At 39.7% G+C, this 24,951-nt stretch overlaps 1 protein-coding gene and 1 pseudogene across 9 annotated transcripts in view; both read left to right on the top strand.

Annotated features, from left to right (window-relative positions):
- The window catches only part of MBNL1 (muscleblind like splicing regulator 1), a 161,440-nt gene extending 142,507 nt beyond the window's left edge, over positions 1–18,933 (top strand). For 3 of the 9 annotated variants that reach the window (XM_087818371.1, XM_087818370.1, XM_016222592.2), the window contains 7 exons: positions 422–679; positions 1,828–1,881; positions 2,777–2,930; positions 8,822–8,857; positions 9,550–9,644; positions 12,580–12,654; positions 15,521–18,933. In XM_087818371.1, coding sequence (XP_087674497.1) covers positions 422–679; positions 1,828–1,881; positions 2,777–2,930; positions 8,822–8,857; positions 9,550–9,644; positions 12,580–12,636 — 654 coding nt within the window. In that variant the 3' untranslated portion in view covers positions 12,637–12,654; positions 15,521–18,933. The remainder of the gene's footprint in view (positions 1–421; positions 680–1,827; positions 1,882–2,776; positions 2,931–8,821; positions 8,858–9,549; positions 9,645–12,579; positions 12,655–15,520) is intronic. The other 6 variants (XM_016222590.2, XM_016222595.2, XM_016222589.2 and 3 more) reach the window with 3 other exon arrangements.
- On the top strand, positions 13,284–13,428 carry LOC148092952 (small nucleolar RNA SNORA48; annotated as a pseudogene).
- Positions 18,934–24,951: the final 6,018 nt, after the last annotated feature.

Here is a 24,951-nt window from a genome sequence, read left to right as displayed (position 1 = left end):
ACCAAAGTGATGTCCTGCCCTTTTTTCGGGGCCTCGTAAAAGTAGGTATATGAACATCTTGTTACTGATGATATTAACTTGGATCACTTGGTTAAAGTGGTGTCTGCCAGATTTCTTTACTGTAACGTTACTGTTTTTCCCTTAGTGATTAATAAATATATCCACATATTTTACATCAGGTATTTAACATAATTAGTATTATAAATGCATTTTCTTGCTCACGGACATCTTACTGAAATGGCGTTGTAACTTGTATACTGAAGTAGGAACTTTTCAAGATACGTGGTTTTTTTGTTTGCAAATTACCTTTTCCCTCTTCCTCTGTAGCCGCCTTTTCACCAGCCTTGCGCTCTGAGTGAGAATCCTCAGAAAGGTTCTGTTTGTCCATGTTGACTGACCCCCGCACTTCGTGACCTTGTAGGTGTGTCGAGAATACCAGCGTGGCAATTGCAACAGGGGAGAAAACGATTGTCGGTTTGCTCATCCCGCGGACAGCACCATGATCGACACCAACGACAACACGGTCACCGTGTGCATGGATTACATCAAAGGGAGATGCTCTCGGGAAAAGTGCAAATACTTCCACCCCCCGGCCCATCTGCAGGCCAAGATCAAGGCCGCCCAGTACCAGGTCAACCAGGCTGCAGCAGCCCAGGCGGCAGCCACCGCAGCTGCCATGGTGAGTAGGCACGCCCGCCCGCTCCCAGTCAGCAGAGCGAACCCGTGTCTCCGATGACAGGCCCTTCATTTATTAACTTTTTAATTTTTTTTGAATTTATTTTTTGGCTGAAGATATGTTTGTTCAGGTATCCCAGACAATCCATAATGAAGTTACCGTTCACGCAAGTGAGGGTAGCCCCGCAGGTGGTTCACACTGCTTCTCCCTCTGGCCTAACTCGTCACACTCCGTCTCCCTTTGGATGTAGGGTTTCTGAGATTTCTGCTTCGTAAAGAACACTGTCTCCTTCTCGGTTTAACGATCCTGCCGTCTGCGGTGCTTTAGTTCCGCGTGCCATCTAATAATCAGCCAGTTTTCCCTCGGCGGGCACCTCTGCACACCAAGGCTCTTCTCTACATAGATCTTGCTTTTAACAGTAACATCCTCCGAAACGATTTAGGAGAACTGCTGCCACAAAATTGTTTTTAGAAGGAGCTGCTAGATTTTGAACAGCCGCGCTATCTAGATCGCCTTAAATAAGACCGCGGCATCAACTTAACTGTAAAAGGAGAGAAGCTTGCCTCTGCCGTTAGCTAGAAAGGAGAAAGAGAGCGGTACTCCAGGAGTTAGAAATTGGATCGTTTAGAACAGAGGCTCAGCTCTAGTCCGAAGGTAAATTTTAATGGGATCTAATAGCTGATTTTAATGAGTCCATTCTTCGTTCCTGGCTTAGCTGTTTTAATGTTGTCCCTCTTTTTTTTTTTTTTTTACATAAATATATGATGACCATTAAAATAGCCAGAAAGTACAAGAATCGCGAGAGAGGTCTTCCCTGTGTTTGTGTATGGATACTTGAGCAAAAATACAGAAGGCGGACTCTCTCCTCTCTTCCTTTCACTCTTTTTTTTCTGTTAGAGTATCTTGTTTGTAATTAACTACAAAGAGGAGTGATCCTCCCAATAACAACTCAGTAGCGCCCTTATTGTGCATGCTTAGTCTTGTTATTCGTTGTATATGGCATTCCGATGATTTGTTTTTTTATTTGTTTTTTCTCACCTACCCAAAAATGCACTGCTGCCCCCATGATGCACCTCTGCTTGCTGTTTATGTTAATGCGCTTGAACCCCACTGGCCCATTGCCATCATGTGCTCGCTGCCTGCTAATTAAGACTCAGTCGGCTGTCAAATCACTGAAGCGACCCCTCGAGGCAACCTTTGACCTGGTACTATGACCTTTCACCTTTTAGCTTGGCATGTAGCTTTGTTGTAGAGACAAGTTTTTTTTTTAATCGATTTTAAAACTATATAGATCTATTTTTATGTTATAAAGTTGCAAAGTACAATGAAAAACTGAGTGTGGTTTCCTGAACAAAATTAGCGGAAAGACTATCCTATAAGTTCCTGGACGGATACGATGCAATGAAAAATTCCGAAAGCCCAGCAGCCCACATTCAGTTTAACTACCTTGTGGAACGTTCTAATAAAATACTTCAAGGGCATTTAAAAATGTATTTTGACTGTATATTTATGTACCTCTTTGGTTAGCATGGCTTTAGCGATAGAATTATTTACTTTTTAATACGTAGAGTTCAGTGTTCAAGAAAAAAAAACAAAAAAAAAACTTGCATGTTCGGGGACATTTGCATGAGTAGGTAGAGCGGGGGGAGGGCCGAGGGGGCCCAGGTTTATTTTACCTGCCCGTCCGCTGCACGATTAACGATTAACACCGCTTACCCTCCCGTCGGTCTCGCGGAGCCGTGCAGCTTTCCTCTTCCCAGCCCGAGGCTTCTCAGAGGAAGCCCGAAGCATTATGGGACTGAGCCACTGTAACGCATCGTAACACGTGCTCATGTACTAGTGGGGTTTTGTTTGCCTTTTGGTTTTTTTTGTTGTTTTTTTTTTTTTTTTTGACAAAAATAATGCTTCCTTTAAAGCTTTTACCTTGCGTTTGTTTTAAAAAGTGTTTGTTTATCGGATCCCCCCCCCCCCCTTGGGTAGTTAAGTGCTCTGCTGCTTGCTCGCTCTTGCTCCCTAACGGTTTTAGCCTTCAACTGATTTTTTCTTTTCTCTCTTTCTCTTTTTACTGGTGTTTGTTTTTTATACCCATTCGCTAAACAGGGAATTCCTCAAGCCGTGCTTCCCCCGTTACCAAAGAGGCCTGCTCTTGAAAAAACCAACGGTGCCACCGCAGTCTTTAACACTGGTATTTTCCAATACCAGCAGGCTCTAGCCAACATGCAGTTACAGCAGCACACAGCGTTCCTCCCACCAGGTAAGGGGTCCGAGCCGGAGCGAGCGCGGCAGGCGGTGCGCGGGTCCCGGGTAGAGAGCTGAGCCGGCCACGCCCCGGGTGGTTAGGGAGTCAGGCGGAAGGTAAGGTGGCCACCGTGACAGCGCAGCTGAGGCGTCTCGTGTGGCCTTCCTTACACACTAAGCAGTTAGCGTCGTGAAACGTGGATTTAAGATCAGGGGTGTCCTGTGTTCTTTTTCTGTGCGTGTGGTTTGGAAGTGAAATGTAGTTCTCCTCGTTGTTTCCTTGCTTTCCTCCAAGCTGTCGTATGTGTGTCGAGCTACTTTATGACGCTCTCCCGCTGTAAGACCCCTTTGCCTTGGCGATTCCATAGAGTTCATTCGCATTATTTGAAATGACACCTGCAGGTTAGATTTTGATTTTTCAGCCCTTTTGTTCTCAGGGTGGAGAATAAAAAACTGACTGTGTGTTCTAGAGGTCTTAAAAGTGCTCTTTCCAGAACCAGTCAGTGCATTGCTTAAAATCGTGATTGCTCCTAAGCTAATATGAAATAGCCCTGAGTGCCCAGTGAAGTTAACATTGTTATTGAGTTTCACATCTGTGGTTTCAGTTTACTTCAGCCCAGTCTCGTAAACATACTCTGCAACTATCCACAAGGATATGAGATTTAAAGACATAAACTAATCAGTCATTGAATGGCCCGGAAATTTACTTTAACTTGTTTTTCATTTACTTCAGAAAATACATATGAAACGCCTTATAATCTGAAATTCAACTAACCAGAGACTAAGACCATTTTCCTCTTTACCGCTTAACCTTACCTAAAAAAAAAATTACTGTGGGTCCTAAGACCTAATTAATAAAATAATTTTTATTTTTTTAGTTACATTAATAAATTTTTGACTAGGTGTGTCAAAGATCCAGACCCATTCATATAGTGACACTATTGATAGTGCATTAGGTTCAAAACGCCACGAGGGAATGTGATCATTTATTTTTGAATAATAAAAAAAGAATAAATTGTATTCACATTAATTTTCACTACTAGCACAACTTTTCATGCAGTGCATTTTAAGAAACTGGTCATCCATATATAGCATATGTGTAGCACTCAACGAGCTAGAATATTCCACTAATTGAAATAGCCTAAGCTCTAGACACTGTGGATAACTGACATTTGTATTCATGAAATAGTATCTATCAAATTGAAGTATGCTCATATTTGAATTAAAATAAAATCATTTAGATCTGTAGGGTATTTTTTTGCATTTGAGTTAAAAATCACATTTCTCCTATGTTTTATAATATTAAAATTTTTTTTTCCTCAACATATATAGTTTTCCAGAGATTTACAGAAATTAATCTTTTTGCTCTTGTAAAAACTGACATGCTCCAAATCGATGCTGTCTCCAACAAATAACCCATCAATTTTTCTATAGTCAGATAACTAGACAAAATTTCAAGGAATTACATGTAACTGCCATAATTTCTGATTAAATTTAAAATCATTTTGTTAGTTTATTTCATTGAATAAAGCATTCCCATTAGAAATGAAGTTTCCCCATTTAAAATCTAAAAGTAAAAACAAATCTAACTTCTTCCATATATTAGTTAAAGAAACCTAAAATAATCTGCATTATTAAGTGGGTTTTGCATTAGTTTCTCCAACACTCAGATGACTAAATACTTTTCTAAATAAGTATAACCATTATTTTCATGATACATATGACCCTTATTTATGACAATAGAGATTCTCTAGAATAACTTTTTGTCTGTGGATAGGATAAAGCAAAAGATGCTAGGCAAGGATCAAGTGAGGGGAAAGCAATAAACACATTCATAAATCAGAGTCATGCTTGCCCCTCTGTTCTAGAAAGTAAGCATCGTTAATTTAAATAAAATCTGCCACAATGTATTGAAATATACTTACAAATTTAAAATATATTTGCACTTTTTGATGAATTTTGCATCAGAGATATTCTCTTCTTGATATTTGTAATCCAAATGATGTGAAATGATTGTAATAGTAACGTAATAATAACATTTAAATTGTAAACCCAGTTTAAAGGTCTGAAGCTACGGGTTAACCCTTGTTAGCAACATAATTAAAAATAAATACTGCCTCCATCATTTTTTAAAAATATTTTTGTTCTTTGTAGTATGTGCCTGTGTGCACAGAAGTCAGCCCTGTAACATTAAAAGGTTAAAGTGGATAGCCCATCTCTCCTTCTGCCACACGCTTGGGTCAGCCAGCCAGAAAGGAAAGCAGTCCATGCAGGGGCTCTGGACTCGAGGGCCTCAGGAGCGGGCCCCTAAAACATAGACGAGTGATGAAAGAGACGACTGGGAGCTGGGAGGCCTGGGAGGCAGAGAGCACAGGCCCGAATCTAAAGGGGAAGGTCAGAGTTCAAACTTAGGCTTTTGTTGCCCAGAGGAAAACAGCCAGCTCGTTTAAGAAAATCTACTACATACCACACTTTTAAGAAAAAAATTAGTTATGTGGCATCTACCTCTCTAGTCATCACTCATTCGTGCATCCATCCATCCATTTCACTATCCATTCTTCCAACTACCTACCTATCCTTCACTCCCTCCAGTATGATTTCCTATTTTCTATTCACCCACCTATCCACAAACCTATCTGCCCGCCCCTCCCTCCCTCCCTCCCTCCCTCCCTCCCTCCCTCCCTCCCTCTTTCCATTCATTCAGTCAACAAACCTTTATTGTCTGCCACATCGTGTACCAGTATTTACACTAGGGATTGCTAACTTAAGACTTAAGGGCTAAATCTAGAATCCAGAACTATTTGTCTAAGAGTATATAAATAAAAACAAAATGTAAATCCTTCAGAAAGCGTGCACACTCTCTAGTTCCAAGTCCCACGACTCCCTGTGGCCTAGGCCAAGTTGTTTCACACATTTTGTTCAAAAGAGCTACCCCTTACTGAGTGTTCACCCTGTGCCGTGCTGCAGTAGGTGCTTTATACACAGTATCTCATTTTTTCTCACAACGACCCCAAAAGGTTGGCATCGGTATTCCCATTTTACCAACGAGTCTAGAGAGGCCTAGAGAGGTTACATGGCTTGTAAGGTTTAGATAGAACTTGAACTCAGGCCAGGTGAACTTGGACAGGCTCTCAATATCTGTGAGCTCTTTACATAAAGACCTAAAAAATAATTTGGGAGAAAGGAATGAATAGAACTAGCCCTTACTGATCACCTAACTCCATGACAGCATCCATCTCATTTAAAGATAAATACAGGATTAAATTAAGTTCACATTGAGTGGGTAGAGGGGAAAGGGGAGATTCAAGATAATATTAATTATTTTATAGGATTATGTTTAAATGAGTTTTAAACATAATATGATAGCACATTCTCTTTAAGCAGTTTTACAGGCAGGTCTAAGAGTTTAGAATAATGACTGAAACATAGTAAGCACTAAGTTTTATTGTTATTTCTTGAATTTAATAGTGCAATAGAGTATAGGTTTTAAAAGATTTAATAGAATCAGGAATAAATTATATGACACTGTGGCTCTTTGGATATTACTTTTGAGGTAAATCAATTGATTATGGACTTTTAGTCCTAGATGATATAAATTATTTTTAGGAGACCTTAAGTCAACTTTATACTTCTTATCATAATATACTAAATAAGCTTGAATGATCACATCTAAATTCGAACCTCCAACCAAATTGCCGTTATGATTCTTTTTCTCCCTCTTTTCTACTTCTTTCCCTTCTCCTGGAAGTGATTTTAACTATGCATGCGTCTCACTTGTAAATTTTTTTCCTAGTTTTTCCTATATCTTCACACAGGTGGATTAAAAAGTTTAGTTTAAAAAGTCATATAATTACAATAATGCACTCCTCAGAAACACACCATTCTCTGCAAATATCTTCAGAGGGGAAATTTGAAATTGACAAATACATTCACTTAAATTTGGCCTTGTGCTGAAAGTTGAGGAAAAACTTAATGGGCTATTCGTGCATCATTACCAGTTAATCAAACCGTGTGATATTAAGATGGATATTATCATTTCAGAAGTGATTTTTGGTTTTGGTAAGTGGGTCCTACAGCATTCTGTCTTCCTATTTGTGAGTTATCGCACCCTGGCCAGTATTTTCATTGCTGCCTTATGTTTATTTGCTGCCTGTCCCTCTCAAAACTGTGTGCATTGGTTATAATGGTAATGAGGACGATAACTCGGACTAAAATTCAAATAATCCAAGCTTCAGGGCTTTAGAGAAGTAGGGCGAGGTTAACTCCTTTTCAGCATGTGCAGGTTTAATGATGCATGGGATGAAATATAACAGGCAAATCGCAGCCTAATCACGAATAATCAATTTTAAATGTACAGCCTGTACAATATTCAAACTGGCCTTCTTAGTCCCAAAACGCCGCATTGCTCCCCCTCACGCATCCTTCCGCCCCTCGCCCTGCGTTGGAGGGAACCGATTTCACAGGGTGTAGACCGTGTCACAGCCCTCGAGTTCGCCTGCTCTTCTGTCTCAAATTAATGTCTTCGTTATTGCCAGTTTGTTTTCGTTGTCTTGCTCAAGTCTGTGACTCAGTAGTTGTAGCAGATGACAGAGATCTTTCAAGTGCCTTAAATAATGCCTGTCGCTGTAATCGGACGCCCCCTGAGAGGACACCTCCCTAGCTCCGTTACCGCTTCAGTCGCTGGGCGGTGCCCAGTGTGGCTGTGATAACAGACTCCCTGCAGCTGTCCCAGGGACGCCGCTGAGTCATCTGCGGTCCTCAATGGCAGCTTTGTTTTGTAGTGCTGTCTCTGACAAGACTCAGTTGGCAGATATTTTTCTAACAAGTGTTCCTCCCAGATGCTGCTAGTATGTAAATAGGATGTGCCAAGATTGAGACAGAAGAATAAAATCACTGGAAATTTTAAAATCCAGAAGTCTAAAATGACCTCATAGAAAGAACAGTGGTTCTGTATATGGGAAAATGCCCTGTACTTGGTAGAATAAATTAGATTTTTCAATGTTTATATGTCTCAGAGAAAAGGGAGTATATATGTAATATTAATTTAACATCGTGGTTGAACAATTGTGAACATCAGTGCTAACACGGCCTTTGTAATGTATGTATATTCATTATCTCCCAGTCAGGGGTTTTTATTGAAGTCTGGTCACCGGTTTGTGTGTGTGTGAAATTTTGTAGAATATTTGCTACTCCAGGAAGTCCTGAGGGTCTAAACCAGCACAGAAAACTAGTCTGCTTTCCCGGATACCGAGTAAACCAGTGGGAAGCATGAAAGCATCCCCTCTGAGTGTCCCCCGCATTTCAATTCCCAGCTAAGGCAGTGCAGAGGGTTCCCCCTCTCCTTCCACGTAGCTCATCCTTGGTACCCCTCCCGATAAAGTTCCCGCGTGGGCCATCCCAGCCTCCTCGGTGCAGCGTGGCCGCCGCTACAGTGAACAGGAAGATAAACCCGGGGATGGGAACGAACGTTTCGGTTTCGTTACTTTGTTAAGTCAGTCGTGCACTGCATTATTTAGCATTTCATCACCCATACTAGCTTTAATTATTTAACACGTGCTCGATACAGAGAACACGTTCATACGTTCACATCGGCAGTGGCAAAGCTACAGAGTGGCCAGGTTAGAACAAAACCAAGGACAGCGTTGTTTTTAGCAGAATCAGCAGGCCCAGGTCCGCGCCGGTCCGGGCGGGCGGCCGCGAGGGGACGGGCTTGGACGCCCCCCAGGCCGGCGCCGGGGCCACTGTGCTGTTGTATGACTTGATTGTGCTGACGGTTACATGCCACTGTTCCCATAATAACCATTTTTCTTCTTTGTTCAAATGAATTTCCTAATGACACGTGTGATGGGATGTTTTAATTCTTTTCCCTTTCAAATCCACCTTCCTGCTGCAATGCATGATGGGCAGGCTCAATATTGTGCATGACACCCGCTGCAAGTGTTGGTAGGTGCCAGCTTTGTTTCTCGATTTTCTTAAACCTGTGGTGCACCTCACAGCCCCTCAAAATCCACTGCTGAGTTTAACGTGTATCTATTGGGCAAGTCCATTCCCCTTTTACTAACACCTGTCAATTAAATGCCATTTTCTATTTAATTGACACGGACTCACATAAATGTTTTCTTGACACACAACTTTTCCTTTAGTCACCTTTGGTGGATTTTGATTGGACTATGAGTTCTAGTGTGTAAAAAAAAAATCTATCTCATAAAAGTAATATATTGTATATATTTTTATAATAGTAAATAAGAAACATTACTTTCATTCAGTTAACTATATCTGTGAAGTAAATACCTGTATTTTGACTTAGATTTCAAATGTCTGACTATGAACACTATATAAAATTCTTGTTTGTGACTTTAGCAAATTAAGCCTGTTTGTGTCAATTTTCTTGATTTGATGGTAACAAGCTTTTTTTCCCCCTTTTTTTTTTTTCTCTTTCATCTCCCTTCCCCTCTCTCCTTGGAATGTTGTCCTGCTTTGCGCTGTGATTGCATGTCACTCGCTGGTGATGATGTCCCGTCACATGGCTTATTGCTGTGATAAATACCATGCCCAATTATCTCCTCCATGTTGCCATGGTTTCCATATTGCTACACTCTTCTGTATGTTTGCTTATATGATTTTCCCTCCGAAAGTTCCCATGGTGCACGGTGCTACGCCAGCCACTGTGTCCGCAGCAACAACATCTGCCACAAGTGTTCCCTTCGCTGCAACAGCCACAGCCAACCAGGTTTGCTAATTTACAGCTTTGTTTCTTAAAAACCAACTCTGATAGGGCTCAATGCAACAACCCTTGCGCACGTGGATTTCCCATTGAGGTCAGTGGGAGTCCTGTGTACGTGAGGGCTGTCATGGGTGCTTTAATAGCATGGGGTTTCAAAGATTCCTCTTGTTGGCCTACACATTCTCTCTATGATGAGCAGCAGAATGCTTTTTTGCCATTTATAAGTGCTCCCAAGTTGTCGCAGCTCCGTTTCTAAAGCTACTAAAATGATATTTACACAAGCAATTCTCATGTGGTCTCAACCAATCATGCAGGTATTTTGACCAGTCAGAAAAATAGAGGTAACTTTAAGGTTTTTTATTATAAATATCTGGGATGTACAATTTCTCAGTTCTTGCCTAAATTCTTAATAAAAAGCACATTAGTTAAATGTGTAACATATGCCACAAATGACCACTCTTGTAAATAGAGTTTGTTATGAATTTGTTATAGTTTTGTTTGATAAGCAGATTGCATATTCAAAATAAATTCATGTTCAAGTTTTGATTCTTAATGCTTTAAGTGAGAAAAAAAAAAGTATTTCTGTAGTTACCCAGCATAAATGTTGGGAAGTTATGAAGGAGGAAAGGCATCAGTTCTGTTCCATGCAAGTTTATAGAGTTACAATTAACAGAGGTTACTTTTAAGTAAAAGGGATCTGTTTCAGAAATTTAAATTTTATGATGTATGAGAATAACTATTTAAAAGAAAATGATTATTGAAATATTTAAAATTTAAAAATTGACATTGGTTCAGTGAGTATTTTCTGATCCTGTTTAAAATTATATTCTACAAAATACTGGTTGAATTAAAGTCAAATTTACATAAAGTAGGTTTGGGCTTGAATATACAGATATATTTGTTATGAAAGCAAAATTCAGTAGGGTTATAATAGCATGTGAAAAAATTTACATACAGCCAAATCAAATTTCACATAACCCACAGACTAAGGTTAAATGTAGTCACGTGAGTCTCGAAGGGAACGGTATCAGGTGGGAATCAACACGCTGCCCTTTGGGAAGAGAAGACCAATTAAGGGCGGTTTGAATTGTAGTTATTCCTTTGAGGAATAGCCGCCCTTATTTCTGCAACACAGTGTGCACTGTTGAAGAACTGTAAGCTATTAGGATAGCCGCTACAAGCTTTCAAAAGCAGTGTACCAAAATGGATGTATCTCAAAGGTGCGCACAGGCTTTAAACATTTCTTGGCCAAGATCACTCATTAGCTTTTCTGAAGCTTGTCAAAACAGCCCTGCATTTATGCTCACACATCAGACTCATTTACAAGAATGCTAGATTGTGCATATGTAGCATGTTAGTAAGTAATCTATGGCAGAAATTTCTTAATGGATTCATGCAATCCATTTATGTGGATCAGTGATGCCAAATTCTCCTATGTGTACCATGTATGACTGTAGAATTGCTGGTGTAAGCAGAACTCTAGCAAAGCAAATTTCAACATGCCCTTGGCCACCTGGGGTGTAGGGGGACACTTTACTTTTTGCATTGTGCTGTGACCATTTCATGCATAATCTTGGGTCTTCATACTGTTTTACAACCAAAAGAAAGAAAAGGGAATGGATATATATATACACACATATATTATATCTACATATACATACATATGTATATGCCTACAGTACATTAGCGATGCTGGAAATAGCTGATGCCACAAAATGCAGCCTGCATGCATGCAGAAGTTTATAGCTGGCCCTTCATCTGCATCGATTGGTGTTGAAGGTCCTTGGTATGTTTCGACAGCCCCATCCTTGATGCTTCTACACTGTTGGGTGCAACATCCTGTCCTGCAGCAGCAGGAAAAATGGTATGAGAAGCTTCATTATGCTTGGAGCACATTTTCGTGCCATTTGCCAATGCTGTAAAATTGTATAAAGGTGTCAAGCTGAGAAATGGAAAAAAAATAAAGAAATATTAATTGACACTCCAGACGGTGGATTGTAATATGTTGAATTAGTCTAGGGCATCTAAATTGAAACAACAGCAAAAGTGCCTTCATGTATGTGATTTCACTATTCTCCCAACCTTGCTGAGATGGGATTAGTGCCATTTTATAGATGAAGAAACTTAAGCATAGAGGAATTAAGTGCTTTGCTCGAGGTTACACAGTAGGAAATGGATCACCAGTGTTACAACCCATGCTTCCAGTCCTCTGATAGTCTTAACCTATTGTGCTGCATCTCCTAGGTCCGCAGCCATAATTCTGGGTTGGAGGAGAATCAGGGTACATATTGGAAGTTCTTGGCTTTGGGAACTATTGAAATAAGTCACCTCTGTATTGGTTTCTTAATTGTATTTTCTCTCAAGTTTTTAAATTCTCTTGCCCATTTAAAATACCAAAAAAAAAAAAAAAAGTGCGATCAGGATTCAGAAATAGTTGTGATGTAAATTTATGCTCTGAGTATCCAGTTCTTTTGAAATGCTCCCGTATAATTCCTACCTGGTATTTTAAATTGGGGGGGAAGTTAGATACCATACGTTGAACCAAAAAATATTAGGAATTGGTTGCATAAAAATAGGCAAGACATTTTCTACTTTGCTGTTTGGATAACGGAATAACTGAAACCACAGGGGTGCGGGGGGGTGTGTAGGCCAACAAAAAGGGCTTCTTTCAATTACTGCTCTGCATGAATTTGTGATAGTTTTACTTCTCTTCTTAAAATCCGATAACATTTATAGAATAGTGTTTAACACAAAGATTTAAAACATGAGTTGCTACTTTGGCATTACGTTTACATTAACTTACTATTATGTTGACCAGATAAGGACTGTCACCTCACAACTGAATTTCACTTGTCTTAAAAAATTTAATATTGAAATGTTTCATCTCTTGGTGTTGGCTTGCTTGCATGGATCATTCATTAAATAATTTTTTATTTGCTAGATACCCATAATATCTGCCGAACATCTGACTAGCCACAAGTATGTTACCCAGATGTAGAATTTTCATCACTAAACAGTAAGTTGATTATGTAATGCATAGTGTATATTCGTGGTGGGATTTTTTTAAAGATAGCAACTGTGTAATGTATTTTAAGAAAACTTTTGCAAAATTTCAAAGAAAGTACTTATGTAGACCTCATATTTTTATCTTAGATGGGCTGTGAAGAATTTTATCATACAAACTTGTAATATATTAATACCACTTAAATATACATAATACTTAAGGAAAATACATTTTGTTTTTATTTTATACTATAAATAAACACAAGCATGAAGAAAAAATATGTGACTTAAATCTAAATAGAAGGTGTAGGTCAGAGGCTGGCAAACTATTTTCTTAGAAGACCAGATAGTAAATATTTCTGACTGTGTGTTCCATATGGTTTCTGTCACCATTCTTTTCTGTTACAGCTGCTCAAGTCTGCCAGAAACAATATATAAGCGAAAGGGTGTAGCTCTGTTCCAATAAAACTTTATTTGCAAAATAGGCAGCAGGCTGTATTTGGCTCACAGGCAGTAGTTTCCTGATTCTTTTAGTAGATCCTTATTTATTTTTCATTTCTTTATAAAATCTTAAATGAGAACATGCTTTACCACACAGTGTCATTAGAATATAAAGAGTCTGACTTTAAATAAGTACACACAACCCCCTGGCAATGGGCAAGGAGACACCCGATTGGTGGTGGTGCTCTGGTATCAATCAGGGGCAGAGCAGATGTACAGTCCTTAGCTCATCCCAGCTTGATGCCTGTGTTGGTGGCCAAAGCTGTTTCATGCCTGAGGCACATTAAAAAAAAAGAAGTAATAAATATACGCATACTCACATATAGGCGCACGCACACATCTCCATATCCAAGTGACCTTTAGGTGCTTTGAAACGGTCACCGTGGCAGAGCCAGATAACTTCTGGAAATGTTGCCGTGGCTCAAAAATGGTTTGAAAGCCTTGTTTGCCTTCAGACACGCTGACTTAGATACTTGCGAAGGGGTCATTTTTCATGCTTAGAGGACAAGTTTCAGTCCATATGCGTGCACCCGAGGTACCACATGTGCTCAGAAGTATATCAAGTAATTATTTTTATATTTAAGAAGAGCCGTGACATTTCAAACTTCCTCTGGTAAAGAAGATGGGTGATGATTCTCCGTCGCTCCCTTTCATTCATTTCTCTTCATGAGCCCGTTGACAAGTGACGTTTTGGTGCTAGGGTGTTAGTTACCACGCCAGCGAGATAAAGGGGACTAGACAATGAGAGAAAGACAGTTTGGGCACACTGCGTTCAAGTCAGAGAGGCCTGAATCAGTTTTCTGGAACAAAGATAAAGGAGCAGCTCTCCCAGTAGACGAAGAAGGTTGCTATAGGGAAGGGAGGCGTCCGGGCCTCACAGGAGAAGGGACGGTGTGTCCCGTCAGGAGACGGTGGCTGAGAACCAGTTCAGATGCCCTTGTGATGATAATTCATAACGAGGGCTGGGCAAAGGTCGAGCTCATGCAGAAGACGATAGAAGACATTTGAGAGCCATTTAAGAAAAAATGAGAGACTCTGAGAAGTACTACCAAAGACATGTTACAGTCATGAGTTAAATGACTGAACATGGCTTTCATCTGTGTCCTAAGCTCTCTGCAGTCCTGAGAATCAGGTTTATTATTCTGAACAATAGCCACATTTTTGAATAAGCACGTTACTTTGCAGTAGGTAGGTTTGGAAGAAGAGTTCTATCGACATGTTAAAAAAATCTGTCCTAAGCTTTTGCAGTCACTTGGCTATGTGCCGTATGTATATATATAACTATGTTCTATTTCTTAGCAGTGATCAGGTTGAAGAAAATGACGCCAAATGACCCTAAGTCCCGCAGTTGGGGAACCAGTGGATTTGTCTGTAATGAAGCTTAGGTTCTTAATAGTCTGTTTATATAACAAATGATTGGTCATTTTCACGAGTTGCAGTATTTAAACTGGTTTTGAGTGCAGCCAAGTGGTGGTTTCTTTCATTCATTCTCAAAGTTGTATTCTAAAGTATACTTTGAATATGAAAAGATTCTCTGATGAGAATGAATTTTGTGTAAAAAACAGAACTACTTATAAATACAGTGTGATATCTGAATTTGTCAGGAGCGTAAGAAATGATATTTATTTTTCTAGGCTTCAGGAAAAAATTGTCCCAAACTTTAAATTATCCAAAATTAAGTATTATTCTTTTTCCCCCCCCTAAACACATACTGTGCTAATCAAGCACCCAAATACAGACACGCCTCGACTTACGATGGGGTTATGTCCCGATAAGCCCATTATAAGTTGAAAATATCAAAAGTTGAAAGTGCCTTTAATACGCCTCAGCTACCGAACATCACAGCTTAGTCTAGCTGCTTTCTGCTGAGCGCTTAGCATCCCCGCACCATTGCAAAGTCAAAGACACACAAGTCGAGCCACCGTGAGGCAGGGATTCCCTGTGTCGTGAACCGTGTTTAATAGGGCTTGTTGCATGGATTTTAATTTTGTCAGCCAAATCATTCCTCTTGAAACCTATTAGCATTAGAAGTAAAGTGAATTTAAATTCAGCCCCACAGCCACAGTGCTAAGAAAGAGCTCGGCTGTGTTGTGCCCCTCGATTGTGCAGGTTCGTCCTACGCTTTTAGCCGAGTATCTGAGCAGAGTCCACGGTTCTATTAATCTCTGCGTGTCCCTTGATTCTCATAGAGAAGATGAGCTAATTTAGATCCGTTTGTACCTGTGCGGGGTCTTTTGTTTTTATACGAAGGGGTAATGACGTGTAAAGATGTGTTCCCGCTTTAAATCAAGAAATACAGTTTTCCTGTTAAATCTGTCCTGGGAACCGCCTTGAGGAGTCGTCCGTTTTAACGAAGATTCTCTCTCTGTCCCTTACAGATCATCCTTGGAGGAAAGGACAGTGTGCTTGGTTAGCGTCCCGGACGAGGTCATTAGCCATACTGTATATACCGACGAGCAGCCCCAGCAGCCCCTCAGCCACCAGACATCCACACATTGCATGTTCCCCGGAAGGGAAGACGACCCGGAGTCCACTGCACACTGTGGCCTATATACTTTGTACATTTAATTGGTATTCGTGCTGAGGTGATATACCTGTCTAAAAGAACAACGTTGTCTTTCTTTTCTAGCACAGAGTTATGCATTAAAATATGCATACCTAATTAGTTTCCTATATATTCATGCCATCTTGAAAAGACAGACTATGGTGTAACCATGATTCTCTTAGGTATTGGTACGTCTGTAGACCAAGGTATAATTTTTTAAAAATAAGTTTATTTCTTTCAAGGTTTACAAATAACAAAGGTGCACCTTGTATTTAAAATTGCCATTAGAGGTGAGAGCGTGCATGCACAGTCATTTTTGTTTAAGAGTAATATTTTTAATGTAATAGATTGTAAGATGCGGTGAGGGAGGGATCTGACAGAGATGAATGTGCCAAGCAAAACCACAACTGTGTATCTTTTAAAGCACATCATGGCTTTAAGTACCATGTTGTTAAGGATTCTCATGAAGTGCCATAGACTGTACATCAAATTAGAGTATTATTTCTTCAGTGTTATTGTTTTCAGAGCCACATTTTGTTGCTTATTTGCTAGTACTAATCAGTCAAAGGGCACCATTTTTTTTGTTTTGTTTTTTTTGAAACCAAAGCTGTCTCAGAAATGGCCAATTTAACCACAGTAACAATAGAACAGCACAACACAAATTCTCTCAATACAGATAAACTCACACATACTGGAGATATATATGATAGATATATATTATATAAAATTATTTTAATGCATTGTAGTGTAATATTTATGCATACTATACTGTATAACATGTTATTCAAAAGGGAGATGCCATTTCTGAGACACGATGACAAAATATGTTTGAGGAAATTATTTTGCTTCTATTTATAGCTCTGTCAAAGTCAAAAGACTATAAATGCTTTGCAGAAATGGTTCCACGTTTGCTTAAATGCTTCATCACAGTCACGTTGAAAATAGTGACTCTAAACAAAGAAGAAAGCAGCACTGTCATCAGATGCATGATAAACCAAAACATGAAAACGGGAGGTGTCTCATTTACCTAGCAAGTGGGTGGGTTACGTACATGGGTGAATTTTATATGTGATTTGTTTTGTTTTGTTCAGATTAACTGCTTATAGCCTTAGAAAGCCTTTTACAAAATTAAAAAAAAAAATAGATGTGCATTCAGTTTTTAAGAATGGATTCATCCAAAGGAATTCCCTTTTTGTGGTTTGGGTGTTGCAGCTAGTAAAGGGTATTTTTGCTCTGTTCAGCAGTTGTAAACGCTGCTGAAGTAGGGGCCATGTCACTGGTAGTTCTAGTATGGAATGGGAGAAGTGAAAGTTCAGTTGTAGAACTTTCCATACTTCCAAGTTTACTGCAAGTTTTTATGCTTGAGAGAGATGCTTTCTAATATAAGACTGATGTGTTGATTTTACTGATTGTACTGTACATCTATTAAAGCCTTAGATTATTACATTACGGGTTGGAACCCATACCAATGTAATTTCAATCGTGTTAAGAGAGTAATGGTGACTTCACATGTTATTGTAGTTAGTTACATTATAGAATATTACTTATTTTTCTTGTTAAAAATGTAGTTTTTCATTTCCTACACTTATTAGATTTCATTTTGTATTAACAATGGAATACCATTTCAGTTTATAGACTATTGTTTTATTAGATTTTACCGATGAATTTTTCAAAATACAAAAAAAAAAAAATTAACGTAGTGTTTCCTTCATAACATACTCAGTTTTGAATTACATGTAGTGTCATATGAATATTCGTATTACTGTTAACTAAATGATTTATATTTTACTGATTTAATATTAAAGTGTAAGAATGTCAGTCATTGTTAGTTCTTGTCTAGTTTTCATTAAAAGAACAAAGATCTTTTATATGGATATCTTATAAATATATAATCATTGCTAAGTAAGAAGTTAAGTTGTTGCTATCGCAACAATCCTGGCAGACAATTGAGTAATATTTTGATGATTTATTTTGTTTGTAATTAGTTATTATAAGAAGATCTAGATCCTAGATATTAGAATAAAATTTATTTTCTACTGTATCCATTTCAAATGTTAAAGTATTGTTTAATATTTTTGAAATCCCTGAATATCAGGCCTTGTTATAAATAAGCTGCATAATCAATAAATAGAACAAGGGACTTTTTGTTGATAATCCAAATACTCAAAGTTTACGTAATGAGAATTCTAGCGTGTGTGCAAACTCTTGAGGGTTGATTATGCTGCAGTTTAGCATGTTGGGACGTCTAGAGAGAAGGTTGACTTTTTGCACTTCTGTATATAGTCAAAAGAGAGAAACCTGTATAATAGTAAGATCTTATTTTGAATAAAAACGTCTATAATTACAAGGAGTTTTGTTAAGGCTAATAAAATGACAGACTGAGCAAAATTGCTTGCAAAAGTGGCACCGAGTTAGCACTCCGTACCCCTTCAAACATGTTGCTTTGCTTTTTGTGGACAGCTTGTAGTTTGCCAGGATTTTTTCAGCTGGAAAGATATGCCATCCTTCCGAGATCTCATGACTGACAAAAACTCCATTGGGCCAAATCTGCCTGAAGACCATTACCAAAAATAGCAGGTACTTCAACCATTAAGGTGAAATCATGGATCAGATATTCCTTACATTTTTCAAAACTACTGCATGTTTAAAACTTCAACAACAGAAAAAAAAAAAGAGAGAAAGAACTATACTAAGGACATATATTATTCTAATCAGTTTCTGCCAATTCCAGTGGTTTGTTGTTCACACACACACACACAAATCTTCAAAACAAGTATTGACTTTCACAAAATTTAAACCATAAACAGGCAAACCAAACAGCACACCGTAGCTATAGTTGTTACGTGATTGTTTTTTAATTGCTGTAGGAGCCTGTTCTTTCAGCAGGTGAAAAGAGAAAACACAGTTCAAATGTCACGGTTCTAATTGTCAACTCAGAAGCACTGCAAGTGAGTGTGATCATGGGCACTTGTTTAATGAATTCCTGTAGCCAGCGCTCGCTCCAGCTGGTTACAGCCTTGCACTTACCGGCAACCCTGCCGCTTTCATCTGCTGACAGGACAGATGCGCTTGGTTTTACTCTTATGTAATCACAACTTACTTTCTGCTTGTAGTTGCTTAAAATTACGTATTTTGTCTTGGGCTGCAATTTGTTTTATGCTTATTTTATTATTACCGCAGTAGTTGACTTTGCTGTATGGAAAAATAAAGTGAAATTGCCCTAATAAAACTTCTCTTTCTTAAGTATATTCGTGTATCTGAGATTGAAGAGTATATTAGTTTTGCGCCTTTCAAGCACGTGTGAGTGTTTGTCATTACGAACACGTGGATGGGACAGTTCATCATCCAGTTTTAACTGATCGAAAGTAAGTCATCACTGTCTTTCTCACTGACTATCCTCTGATACTGAAAGTGAGAATCTGAATCCTGGTGTATGGCCCTCCGACATCCATTGTTTTCTGAAAAATCTTGCCCTCCCTTCCCCTGACGCTAAGTGCTGCCTGGTAGGATTTTAGGTGTGTGGAGGAAACTATAAGGGAGAAAAAGAAATTGTCTTATTAATTCTAGATCACTGTCTTTCTATTAAAGAAATTTTATTTGCCTGACTGCCCCAGGAGACTAACACTGAAAATCAGGCAATCTAAGAGAATATTTCAGTAAAGAAATAGTGATGATACTTGATTCAGAGGGATAGAGTTTACACACACACACACACCCTGAGCCAGGGCACGATGTCACTTGCTCTTGAGTAAGTGTGAGTGTGTATGTGAATTTTTTAAATGGTGAATTAAAGATTTGGTTGAACTGAGGCCGCGTTTCCCACATGGCGTTGCATTTTGCAGTTTACACAGACAGCCAATGAAAGCCAAAGTTCCAGTGGGAAGAAATTTGCTAGTTTGATCATTCCGCGCACTTTACGTGACTGTACCACTTGGTATATGGTCAGAACTGCAAATTCATTCCCCTTTGCAGGCCAGTGCTTTTTTTTCTAAACTTGCAATAAATGTGTGATTTTTATAATTAATACAATTCTGTTACTGGTTGAGCTCTTTCGAACATGCCTGTTACTCTAAGTCGACCCAACTATTCCAGGTGCTGCTTATCAAAGAGAGAGTAGCCGCCCTAATGATGATTATCTAAAGCTGGGGTTTACAACTTTTTTTAGTATAACATCAGCTCTCTCCAGTTAGTGGCAGTACTTTGGATATCTTTCTTTAATTGAAAAAATTACAATAATAATGCCATTGTGATATTTTTAGCACTTTAAGCAAGTTGTGTTTTATGAATCACAGCATATACATGCGTCTGAGAAAGTGTCAGGGTGTGTACCGCGGATGCTTGTTCAGGAGTTACTGCCACAGTGGCCACTAGGGGTCCTCGATTCACAGGATGGGGCCTGCATTAGAAGTCACTAGTTTCTTCTTACTTGGGAAACAATGTAATTTGCAAGAGCTATTATTTAATTACAGACCCTTGACCCTCACGGAGTTCACACTTTGGAATGACCCTGAAGGCCGGTGATGTAGCCATCTATAATTTCACTGAGGCGCACCTTTGAACAGTAGCTTCCTTCATACAGGAAACAACATGGACCTGGGACCTGGGACACTCAGCAACAAAATCTTGTTATTTTTCTGCTTGCTCTTACTCCCTTCCCTAATGAGTCTGAGACAGTCACTTGAATATTAGAGGTGCTCTGTATGTTCTGGAGAAAATATTGTAATATTGTTTAAGAATCTGGAAACATTTGAAAGCCTTGAACATACCCACTTTAAATGTTCAAAGCCTACTGTATTAGCATCAGGACAAGGTCCAAAAATGTGAAATACAGAAATTCCAATGTCAAAGGCTTGTTCTGAGTTCTCTTGATCTGTCTGAACAACATGGGGCCTCACTGAAATGAATGAAGCCGTCCTGTGCCACCACTGGCCCTGGCCCAGCCTCGGGCACATCATTCTTGCCACAGTTGGTCCTTACAAGGGGCCAGCCCTAGGAGGGGCCTTCACACCAGCAGCACTTGGGGTGAGCAGTGAATCTGAAACTACCCTCACGGTGGCTGTGGAGTCCACGCAGGGCCATGGCTCCCCCTCCAAACTTCTTGGGAGCTGGACTTCAGTTGGACTCATTGGGTCCTTTGTGTTCTGATCCCCAGAAGAGCAAAAGCCAGATGTGTGCTGGGGCTGACCAAGGCCCGGGGCTCAGGAACTCCCCTCCTTTCATGCCCTCTGCCGACTCCCTCGGTGTTGTCTGTATTTACCCTGGACACCCATCGTCCTCAGCTGCCCTGTCCTACCCCAGCCCAGTGACCTAGGCAACCAACGGGACAGGACTGACTCCTTTTGGCCTTCTGAGAAATCTGACCTTCCGTTCTCTCCCCTTTTGCTACAGGAGCTTTTTCTTTGATGATGTAATATTTTTCTTTTGCTAATTAAATATGGGGAATTGGAGGTACAGGAGAATTGCCTGCTCTTGAATTTACCATTTTAAGAAAAAATAGCAGTGGCTATAACAGACCAGATGAAATTGGTTACTATTAGTGACCGTTTAGGTCTTTCAGAAATGATTTACTGAAGCAAGAGTGATCAGTTGCTTTCTCCCTAGTTGGGTTTCATGATGACAAAACAGAGAATTTCTTTTTTTTTTTTGACAGATAAAGAATAAACCGCAAGATTTATTCACAGTGGTTGGGAGCCGCCAGGGTGCTATGTAAATTCTAACTGCCATTCTCCCTCACCTGGGCCTCTGGGTGCAGCCTGGGATGTTAAGCACCTGAACTTGGAACTGAGGGGAGCTCGGTGGTTAGGTTAAATTGCAGATTTGGGTGGGTGTGTGTGATTTCACTGTACTGAGCACAGTTTTGCTGGAGAGAAGCTGTAACTATTGCAACGAATGCCTGGGCCATAGTCATGAATACATCTCAAAAGCAGCCGTGGAAAAAAACATGCTTCGTAGGAGGGTTCCACATCTGTGTGACTCCTCAGGCCCGATGCCTAGCTTATTAAATGTGCTCTAGCACTAGATAAACAGTTGCTATGGGGTCATTAAATGATGATTTATAACCCCGGCAAGTTATAACTAAAAGGTAGTTGCTTGGGCCAGGATAGCTATGACCAAGGTTGCCCACTGCAGACAGGATTCCCAAGTTCATAGTGGACTCAGAAACCAGTGGTTAGGGTGGCTCTGAAGGTCTGGAAATAAGTGAGCGGTTAGATCCGTATAAGAAGAACACACTGAACTTAAATTTAGAGCAACAAAGTGCCATAAAACCAGTCATTTTAGCCAAGCAGTTCTCCCAAGTTCATGTAGGATGGTACACAGCACATGAGTCTGGAAGAGATTATCAGCTTACTCCTGCCCAAAGTCATACAGTAAGAGTGGCAAAGCTAAGGAGAAAACCTAGACCCCTGAAGTCCCATAATATAACATGACTTGCGTTTTAAGACGAAGGTTGAAAGACATCTGAGGAACTGGAAGCCTGGCAGAGGCTGATTGAAAGAAGTCTTAGTAACTGACATCAGCAGTCAAAGCCTGGACACTGAATGGAGCTTCGTAACAGGAAGAGCCTCCCTGCTTGCCCTGCTTTGCTTTACCACTGGGCCCCTTCCTCTTTCACAAGTACAGCCACTGTGTGGGGGCTTGGGTGGGCTCTGAGATAAATCAAACTGGTAACATTTGGGAGGAAGGGCTAAGGGATTGGGGCAGAGAGAGGGGCCGGTTTTGACAACCTTGTGCATGGTAAAGATAGGTACTGCCCGGGGAGACCGATAGTACAAATAGAGGTAGGAATCAAACTGCGTAAGAATAGGTTATAACTTCCTAAAATGATTATTTCTAAGACATGCATTGAAAATGTCCTTAAACTCATAAAAATCTAGGCTACTTATTAGAAACGGCACGAAAGCATTGGGCGAGGCAGTGAGGTGGTTAAGATCAAGGGCTCTGGAATCAGACCACCTGGATTCATGTCTCAACTTTTCAGCTCTTCGACCTTGACAAGTTACTTTACCTCTCTGACTCAGTTTCCACCCTAAGAAGATGGAAATAGTAACAAGAGTATTTGCACTGCAGGGTCATTGAGTGGTTCCCAGACTTTGCTGCAGATTAGAATTACCTGGGGGATCTTTAAAAAATATTGCTGTTTGGTCCTTAACCCCAGACATTCAGGCTTTTGTTCCTTATGGAAACAACCACTGGAGATATATATATATGGAGAGAGAGAGAGAGAGAGAGGGAGAGAGAGGGAGGGAGGGAGGGAGGGAGGGAGGGAGGGAGGGAGGGAGGGAGGGAGGGAGCTTAGAACAGTGCCTGGCATATAGAAAGCAATCGATACATGTTGACTATGATTGCTATTTTTGTTGTTGTTCTTCACCTGAGGGTATATTTTTTCCATTGCTTTTTAGAGAAAGTAAAAGGGAAGGAGGGAAGGGAAGGGAAGGGAAGGGAAGGGAAGGGAAGGGAAGGGAAGGGAAGGGAAGGGAAGGGAAGGGAAGGGAAGGGAAGGGAAGGGAAGGGAAGGGAAGGGAAGGGAAGGGAAGGGAAGGGAAGGGAAGGGAAGGGAAGGGAAGGGAAGGGAAGGGAAGGGAAGGGAAGGGAAGGGAAGGGAAGGGAAGGGGGAGAGAGAGAGAGAGAGAGAGAGAGAGAGAGAGAGAGAGAGAACCACTGATGTGAGAGAGACATCAATTGGTTGCCTCCCCCACGAGCACCGACTGGGGCCAGGGATCAAGCCTGCAACCCAGCTATGTGCCCCTGACTGGGAATGGAGCCCAGGGCCCCTGGTGCGAGGGCCGACATTCTAAACACCAAGCCACGCCAGCCATAGCTATGGTTGCTATTTTGTTATTATCCATTTTGCTAATTGCTGCACTTAATCTTAAATTTTTCACCCCAGTTCTTGGGTTACATGTCCTTTTCGGAGCAGCCGTGCACACATTCTGTCTTTCCTGTTCAGTAGTGAAACGTTTTCTTCCTGTAAGTTGCCACCACAAGTCCTCTCATTGCTGCACATACAGTGAACATTTCGAAAATAGAACCAAGTCCTTTTGACTCACCCTGAAAACTTTTATTTCATGTTCCAGCGTGATATGATCACAGACCACAAACCATGTCAAATTGAAAGTGACTGTTTAGAGATAGCTAAGCTTAACTGTTTGAATTCCCCTTTTATCTAAATTGTGCTCAAAACCAAACAATAGAATGAATGCATTCATCATCATGAAAATTGTGCTATTAAAGTATTTAAAGTACTTTATTATATTTATTGAAATAATGTTTCTAATTACATTTGAGCAGCACTAATATATTTCCATATCATATTTTATCATAGGCTTTTTTAGATGCTTTTATTAGCATTGATTCAGTTCATAAACACACATTATAATCTAGTTTTATGCCAAGCACCATGCTGGGCTCTCCGAAGGTTGAATGGCAAGAGCCACACAGAGTAATGACTAAAATAAGATACACAGAATGCTGAAAACACACAGATTTGGTATTTCCAACCTCCCACATGTGTCCCAACCCCTTTAAATATCCCACAAAACAATTTAAGATTAAATGAAAATTACCCTCTCTTCTTGAGTACACTAGTATGACTACCCTAGTCACTGTCCAACTCAGATTATCCTTAAAAAGTAATCTGAATATTGAAAAACTATAAATGTTTATTGCAGCATTTTTACTAATAGCAAAACCAATTGATTAATGATTAAAACAGTCTATGTTTCAATCATTAATCAATAACTCAGCAAAGTATTATAGAGTGTTATGTACTTTAAAGGCATTTAAAAAATTATTTAATTATGTGGGAAAGTAATTTTAGTGGTAAGCTTATAGGACCCTTTTTAAATACTCTAAGTTTTAAACATTTCTATTTGTTTTAGTAAATATTTATTGCTCTTCATTTAAATCACTTCATATCATTTTCCTTCATTCTTTGAATTCATATACACTATTTCTTAGACCACTCACCTTTAAGTAAGTTTGCCAAATTCAGAATATTAAAATGTGTTATAAAACATGAAAATCTTGCGAGATTGTGTGAATATAGATGCCTGTTGCTTTATGGAAGACTAGTAAAAGGATATTAATAAAACTCCTCTTCAAATCATCTTTGGTCTTAATTCTCTAAAATTATAGCTAGTTTTTGAATGATTATATTATCTCCTATTTACATCTTATTTATAGCACAAATTTCTATTTTAAATTAATCAATCTGTTCATATATTTAGGGGATTACCCCTTCACCCTCCCCTCTCTCCAAAAGAT

The sequence above is a fragment of the Miniopterus natalensis genome, chromosome 6 (assembly GCF_054644295.1).
Source record: "Miniopterus natalensis isolate mMinNat1 chromosome 6, mMinNat1.hap1, whole genome shotgun sequence".
Classification (NCBI taxonomy): domain Eukaryota; kingdom Metazoa; phylum Chordata; class Mammalia; order Chiroptera; family Miniopteridae; genus Miniopterus; species Miniopterus natalensis.
The sequence above is the reverse complement of the archived record's forward strand: the minus strand, read 5'-3'. Positions and strand labels throughout refer to the sequence as shown.